General features: G+C 44.5%; 1 protein-coding gene across 1 annotated transcript; it reads right to left on the reverse strand.

Annotated features, from left to right (window-relative positions):
- Positions 1-1,699: 1,699 nt before the first annotated feature.
- Positions 1,700-7,081, reverse strand: lratb.1 (lecithin retinol acyltransferase b, tandem duplicate 1). The gene is made up of 2 exons (XM_071903446.2): positions 6,393-7,081; positions 1,700-1,852 (listed from the first exon to the last, which is right to left on the reverse strand). Exons 1-2 carry the CDS (start codon positions 6,963-6,965, stop codon positions 1,700-1,702), a joined length of 726 nt encoding a protein of 241 aa, XP_071759547.1. The 5' UTR covers positions 6,966-7,081.
- Between the last annotated feature and the right edge of the window lie 1,158 nt (positions 7,082-8,239).

Genomic DNA, 8,239 nt, shown 5'->3' on the forward strand with positions numbered 1-8,239 from the left:
TACTGTGGGTTCAGTTCAGTGGCAACAGAATACAATCTGCTGTACAGTGGAAAAAAATAGAATTACAATGGATAGAAAGGTTCCTAGTGTTTCATGTTCATCTCCTTTCTGATCTCCCTGCTTTTTATCAGTTCTTATTCCCAACACAGCATCATCACACATTAAAGATCCCATATTATTCATTTTTCAGTTTCATTATTATTCATTCAATATTTTGCTTTCAAATCTTCTCTGGCTCACGATAAAAACGAATGTTCTTTGTGATGTTCTGCAAATAAATGTCAGTTAAAAGTTGAATTGAATCAGTTGAATCGAATGAATTTGGAGGCTAATTCGTCACAATACCGGACCCTGATTGGCCGACAGCAGCGGGCGGCTCCTCTAATTCAAATGAGGTAAACCTGCTGATTGGAGGCTTTCCAGTTCAAACGCTGCAGGCTGGACCCTGATTGGACGCATTTCAGTCATTCTATAAGTGAGGAGAGCCAATCAGGAGCGAGTCCAGCTGTGATGCGTTTCCCGGAGTCAGTCTGAAAACTGCCTGGAAACGAGGACGGAGTTTTGAAAAATCCATTAACTTTAAATTTAACCAGTCAAACCAAATCAGATTTAAACAACGTCTTCATTACACGTCTGTGATCATCTGTGAGTATAAACAGAGGGAAGTCTGACTCGCTGTAACATGGGACCTTTAAGCGAACTAAGTGACACGCACAGGAAAGTGAGCAGGACTGCCTGTTCTATCCGCTCTAACTCTGTGGTTTCTGGGTCTGCAGAAGTGTTTACTTCAGGAATGGAGGCCGGTCATGCGATGTTTGGAGAATGGTTAGCAGCAGTGAGACGGGACACGCCACCATGTTGGAAGAGTGACAGCAAGGGGCCAGAGAGCGCGACGTTAATTCATAAGATCCTCATTTGTCTCCATCTTTGGTGCTAAGTGCGTCTTTTCCCCGGGTTTACTGTCGCTGCAGTTTGAGTTTCTCTTTTCTTTGTCTGTTCATATCGAGTCACATGAGTTTTAATTGCTTAAGACTTGACTTGCTGCATGAAGAGAAGACTCGAGACTTGACTTGACTTGGGTTCTGGTGACTTGGGACTTGACTCTGACTTGTACTTTGATGACTTGAAAAGGTTTCTAAAGTCTTGACTTGAGATCTTGTGTTTGTGTAAATGACTCAGATTGAAAGTGATGAGATTTGTTCCAGCGGACGACTGAATTTAAATTCTGTTTTCTGAATTTGTATGGAATGATTGAATTTATTGAAGTTGAAACTGATTATAGAAATCAAACTCATGATGCTCTTACCAAGTTTTTATCCTATTAAAACCATATTGCATTGAAAAGTCCTAGATATTTAGTTTTCTTTAAGATATTAAATTGATACTGGACTCTTGATTTGTTCTGACTTGACTTGCTGTTCTACATTTAGACTTGAGACTTGACATTAATGACTTGGACTTGACTTGGGACTTGACTTGGTAATCTACATTGAGTCTTGAGACTTGACTTGGGACTTGAGCAAAGTCGACTTGGTCACACCTCTGATTTAAACAGCGTTAACGTTGCGCTCTTCCATTTTCTCATCACTCTTCCAACAACAAACTGCCAGCCGCTCTCCAGATGTCTCATGACTTGTCTCGACACTGACTGTGTGTGTGTGTGTGTGTGCGTGTGCGTGTGTGTGTCGTCCGGACGGGTCTAGCTGGCCATCCACAGGGTGAAGGGGACGAGCAGGGTGGGCAGGGCGGTGCTGGAGGATATTCCCAAACACCCCATGGACAGGATTCCCAGGAACGCCGTCAGGAAAACGTTCCGCTGGTCCCGGATCAGCGACTTCAGCCACTCGCAGAACTGGAGAGAGAGGAAGAGGAGGGGGAAAATATGAATATTACACCCCCTTATAATGAATTCTACAATATTTTATTCAACAATATCATGATGAAATACTTGGATTTATAATGCTGACCTTTAACAGTACAAGAGGAGGAGAGGGATAGAAGAAGAGAGAGGAAGAAGGGGAAAAAGAAGAGACTTTAACACTTATATTCCACAAAATTACGGTACAAATCTTTGCATTCATGGCATTCGTTGAGCATTTTTGATTTGTTTGTGACTCAGCAGTTTCAGGACCGGAGGAGAGAGAGGGGAAACCTTACGATTTTTGACCACAAATATTCAACAAAATTGAAATAAAACACTTTGATTACTGTGATTTTTATGATTGACGGGAGTATTTTTTTTGTTTTCTTCTTGATAACACTTAATTTTGAAATGGGCTTTACAGATAAGTATTACAGAACTTCAGCATTTACAGAATAGAGAGAGAGAAGAAGGGGAAGAACACCTAGACTCACTTTATAAACGGCTTTCAGGCTCAAAAAGATGCTTAAAGTCGTAGACTGTGCAAAAACACGTCTTTTAAATGCAAAGTGAAGGAGGATATCACCAGCGACTGCACTCTTTACTCTGCAATTACTCTCTGTAATCAAAATGATTAATTTCGTAAAGTTTATGACTTTTGGCATCTTTGAAACCTTGTTAACGTGAATCTAGACGGATGCACTTCACAGTCCTAGTCATTCCTCTGAGTCTGGAGCAGAACAGACAGCTGCACGTATCAAACGTCTGCAGCTGAACTGATGTACATCATATTGGCAGCAAACTGAATCCTTCACCCCAAATTGTTTCCATGCGTCTCTCTGCGCTGGTAAATCCGTAACGTTTGCCTGTAACGGGATGTTCGCCAGATGTTTGCCACACATCGCATAAATCTGCATAATTGCCAAACATTTGCATACATTTACATGGGAGCAATTGTTGCAGCAAACTTGTGGTGACATGGTAGTAAATTCCCACCAATATCCGGATAGGTGATGACAGTTTATGTAAAAGCTTTTTCTTAATTTGCCTTTTATTTCTCATCTCTTGGTTCTCTGGTTTTATTCGACACAGTAGAGCTTGAAGTAAAACAACAGAAAATATCAATCTGCTGCCAGCTGCCCTCCTGTAACCTGGAACAAATGAAGAGTTTTGTCCCCAAACTTCCACCATTTTCAAAAAACAAACCCAAATTGTGGCTCATTTTAAAAGCACAGCAGGTAATTTAACTCCTCGCTTGACAGAATGAGAACTTTTAGAGAACGGACCCTCTGTATCTTACAGACGGTATCTTATATATATATATTTTTTTCTCCTCAAAATGGATATATAACATTTTGGAAATGTGAAATTTCCGACTACAGGCAACGAATCCCAAAACCAAAACTACACAGTACAGCCTTAAGTGAACAGATAACAGTGTGGAGTGGAACTTCCCATCAGAAAAGATATTCATTCTCTCATTAGGTTAACTTAGTAGTAAATGAACTAATAATGACATGCACATGACTGTTGTTTATTTTACTCTGGACCCCCTGGAGCCCCTGCAGGGCCCCCTGGGGGTCCCTGCCCCCCCGCTTTAGGAACCGCTGCCCTGGAAGAAGTATCAGCCTCGACTCGAATGACACTCAGAGTGCATTAGGGTAAAATATTTAGGCTAGCAATTATAGGAACTGAAACTCAAGAGGGGAAGTTGAAGAATTTCTGTCTCTGTGTGTCTCTCTCCCTCTCTCTCTCTCTCTCCCTGTCTCTCCCTCTCTTTCTCTCTCTCTCTCTCTCTCTCTCTCTCTCAGTTCTGATAGTTTAGGTTTTAGAGGAAGGTAAAACCACAGATGTTAACTCAGTCCTTACTCACTGTGCGGGCTGCAGGGGTTTGAAAATATTTTCATGTCACAGATTCCCAAATAGACACAAATCAGACCTCGGACCCCCCCACCCCACCCCCCCCTTTCCCACCCACCCACCCACCCATTTGATAAGATTTTGTCCCAGAGATCCATATGGGACGATCTGCACTGTATGTGAGGAGATAATAGTGTTGAGATTGAAACCTATAATCAAAATAGTCATAATTATTCATTCTCTAATTTGGGTCATTTCTAGTGAATTAAATTACCGTGAAATTTAAAGGTGCTATGTGTATCTCTTTAGACATCAGTACATCATTGCATAAATGCATTACCTTGGTATAATTAGCGTAAACAAATGAGACCAAACGACTGGTCTCCTCTATCTCACAGCAGTAGTATAGTTACTTCTAGTGTTTCTCCACATTAAGACTACATTTCCCATCAGCCCCGTTGCTTCCTACTCCCCTCCCCCTCCCTGAAGAGGATCAACATGTTGAAAGTGATTTCTCCATCTTCCTTTCCCTCCTTCCACCATCTGCTGCCAGAAACTCTTTCAGCTTTAGCTCCGTTTGCTCTGGAAGAACAGAACCTCTTCCTGTTTTGTGCCGTAAAGCGATCCAGCAGATTTCCCTCCAGATCCACCAGGTGGAGAAACTATGGAGGATGCAGAGTAGAGGCTGATAGAGGCTGACAGCCTGACCACTGATGCTCTGGTTTGTTTACGGTAATTACACTAATGTCTCTAAATTAATGTAATAATGATTTATTGACGTTAAAATGCAACACACAGCTCCTTTAACTATTCCTAACTTCACTGTGGGACCCCAGGAAACTCCTCAAGGGCCCCTGGAGGTCCCCCGAACCCCACTTTGGGAACCGCTGCCCTAGTTAATCAGTCTGTATGTCTGGCTCCTTGGCGGCCGGCACTCTGCTTAAAATCACCTCTGTCTGTGTGTCTCCAGCCCCAAAAATACTGCTGTGATTTGGCAGGGCGACACCCATTTCAATGGAGCCCTTGTTCTCCGCTCTTTCCAGGGAGCGACCTAGATTTTCCCCTCCGTTTTAAAAACAGAACATCCTGGCCCAGTGACGTCGGATTTTCATCGCACCTTTTAAAAAAATAAAGAAGGGGGAGAAGGAGAGGAAGGGGCAGAAGTTGGGTTGGCTGTTTTATTTTTAGCAGACATGCCAGAACTGAAAAAAACAACCAAATCACTACAATAACCCTATAATATTCCTATAGTGAGTCTGTGGTGCTTAATACCGAGTCTATAGTGACTTTATGGTATTTTTTCATCTGCTATGGCATCACTATAATCGTCTGTAGGTAATGACTATCTTAAAACCTGACAGAAAAGACACTCAGAAAAGCAAAAATCCTTAAAAACAGCCTCAAACTTGCCAGAACTTTTGTATTAACGCACAAAAAATAGCAGAGGGAAGAGGAATTTCAGTAGAAATAAATGTGAGAGCTGTGTCCAAAAAAATAAACCTTCAATTTTCTGCATCGGGGCTTTCAACTGCATCATTTCTCTTACTTGTCATTTCATGCATTTTGTGGTTGTGTGCAGTTTCCCACGATGATGCAGCCTATGTTGTTGTCGTTTAGATTCTGTGATCCAGTTCAGTTCTGTTTTTACTTGTCATCTTTGATTTATTACTTTTATTTCGGGGTTAGGTATTTTATGAGCCCCGCTGGTGTTTTTATTTATTTTATTTTTTTCAATCTCACCTGCACAAATGAGTCATTTTTCTCTTCATTCTGTTCTGTTTTCTCACTAAACCTTGAATCATGAATCACGGCTCCGGACACGTTTTTCCACTTGTTCATCATATTTTAAGTGACCTTTCCACTGGCCTCATGGACTTTTAACTTCTCATTCAACAGCTTACATTATGAATAGATCACATTACGCAGAAGACTCGGCAGCAGCCTATGGAAAGCCTAAAATTACAGCCTAAACCACAGGAGTAAGACTGCACGTAACGTAAAAACCAGGAGCGCGTGCACAAATAAAAGGCGGCCAAATAGACAGACCTTGCTTCTTAATTGTGAAGCTTTCTGTATTTTAAACAGACAAACAAACACAGCTGCCTGCCGCCTATTGAAGGAAGAGACATTCTTAATTAACGTCTGGTCCGTGCGTAAAAGTTGCATCAAAAGCAGTTGTCTGGTTTCCCGTGCGTAAAATGTTACCGTCAGTTCAAGATACGGGAAGTCCCTGCAGCTGACACCAAAACCTGCTTATATCAACTAAGTAGAAATGACTGATGACAAGATATTTTTTGGTCAATGTGATAAATATTAGACTGAGGAATGCAGATTAGAGGGAGCGCTGGTTCTGAATGTTCCTCTGATAGGATTTTCTTTTTAGATAGGGCGTCAAAATAAATGTCTGGCGACTTTTGCTCGGTCTTTGCTCTCCATTAAAATGATAAGACCTACAAGATTAAATAAGGACTCACTTATGCTGAGGAATGGCAAGTGCAGTAGCTTGAAAATACCCAACTCAACATGCTCTGCAGCGGCGGCAGCTGTTTGTTCGTCTGTTCAACCGTGTGAAAAAACACTGAAAGCTACATCAAAAGCAGCCGTCTGGTTTCCTGCGCGTAAAATGTTACCGCGCGCGTTAAAAGCGTCACCCCCGAGCCAGACTTCTCACCTTGTCGGTCTGCAGGCTGACCGCCGCGCCGTAGCGGCAGTAGGTGACGAAGTGCTCACAGTTGTTCCACAGCAGGCTGTACTGGACGGTCCCGACCAGCCGCTCCGCGCGCCGGGCCACCTCCTCGCCGGATAACGGGCCCCTCGGAACGGCCCGGTCCATGGCGTTGAGCAGGATCCCGGCGCCGTACGCGAAGTCCTCCACCGAGTCCACCCGGATGCTCGCGTGCTTGGACAGCACGCCGAGCAGCAGCCGGGTGTTGGTCACCATCTCCTGGATCTGCCGGCTGTCGGCGGTCAGCACCGGCAGGATGTCCGGGATGAGGTGCGCCACCCGGTTGTCGCCCAGGTAGATGCCGAAATGGGTGAAGAGAGTCCGCGGGACCTCGAGCAGGTCTCCCCGCTGGAACTTCTGCGGGCCGCCGGGGGCGTGAGGCGGGGCGTCATCCCGGTCAAAGCGCTTGGTGACCGGCGCGTCTCCGCTCTCTCTCCCCGGCGGAGACAGGAGGCTGGAGAACTTGATGTGCGCGAGGAGGAAAAGCTTCTCCAGCAGGAATGTGAGCGAGTCGAGCATGGCGGGAAAAGAGACAGAGAGACAGACAGACAGACAGACAGAGAGAGAGGGAGAGAGAGAGAGAGAGAGAATGTCCCGTCTGTCTTTCCTTTTCCTCTCTTTCTTCCCTCTGTCCTCCCGTTCCCCTCACTGAAGCATCTTCCTCCTCCGGCGACGCTTTGGAGAGGATGGGAGGAGGAGGGGTGCGTGACGTCATGCGGGATTGGAGGAGCATAATTGGCTGCTGAGAGAGTCTAATTGACGGAGGAGAGACAGAGAGACAGAAACAGAGAAAGGTAGGGGGAAGAGAGTTTGTGTGTTGGTGTGAGAGAGAGAGAGAGAGAGAGAGAGAGAGAGAGAGAGAGAGGGAGAGAGAGGTGAGAAAGTAAGAGAAAACGGGAGGGGGAGGGTAGAGAGAGGGGGGGGAGAAAAGAGAGAGCAATAGAAAGAGAGAGAGAGAGAGAGAGAGAGAGAGAGAGAGAGAGAGAGAGAGAGAGAGAGAGAGAGAGAGAGAGAGAGAGAGAGACTGTGTTACAGAAACAAACCACCAGTAGCTGAGGCTCCCCTGTTTTACACACACACACACACACGCACACACGCACGCACACACGCACACACACACACACGCACGCACACACACACACACGGCAGCCAAAAGGAAAGAATGATCTGGACAGTTTGACCCAGGCTGACCAGGGAAGGGTCACCGAAACAAGTAGGAGGAAAATTCTCTCTCTCTTTCTCTCTCTCTCTTTCAAAATTCAAATATGCTTTATTGGCATGACAAGAAAAAAAACTAACTCTATGTTGCCAAAGCAGTACAGGTAAGTTTGCAACATTAACTAATAATTAATAATGAATAAACAGTAATGAACAAATATCAACAATCATATCAACAACAACAATATAATCTAAAGCCATGCGGTAGTTCAGTTCAATTTTGCAATTCAATTCAGTTGATAGGAATATTTGAAAGAGAAGAACTGCTGAAAGAGTAAATAGATGGAGGAGGGGAAAGGAAAGGAGGGCAAATCTCTCTCTCTCTTTCCTTCTCTCTCTCCCTTTCTTTCTCTCTCTCTCTGAGGTAATGAGTGCCACATGGCCCCTGTTCCACCTTCCTCTCCTTCCCCAACCTCCACAGCCAATCCCACCACACACACACACACACACACACACACACACACACACACACACAAACTCCGGCTCCCACAGCCAAACCAACCAAATGTAGAGCGCTCACAATTTCCACCGCAGCCGTGTCGCCGATTTACGCACACACACACACACACACACAC

The sequence above is a fragment of the Centroberyx gerrardi genome, chromosome 23 (genome assembly GCF_048128805.1).
Source record: "Centroberyx gerrardi isolate f3 chromosome 23, fCenGer3.hap1.cur.20231027, whole genome shotgun sequence".
NCBI lineage: Eukaryota > Metazoa > Chordata > Actinopteri > Beryciformes > Berycidae > Centroberyx > Centroberyx gerrardi.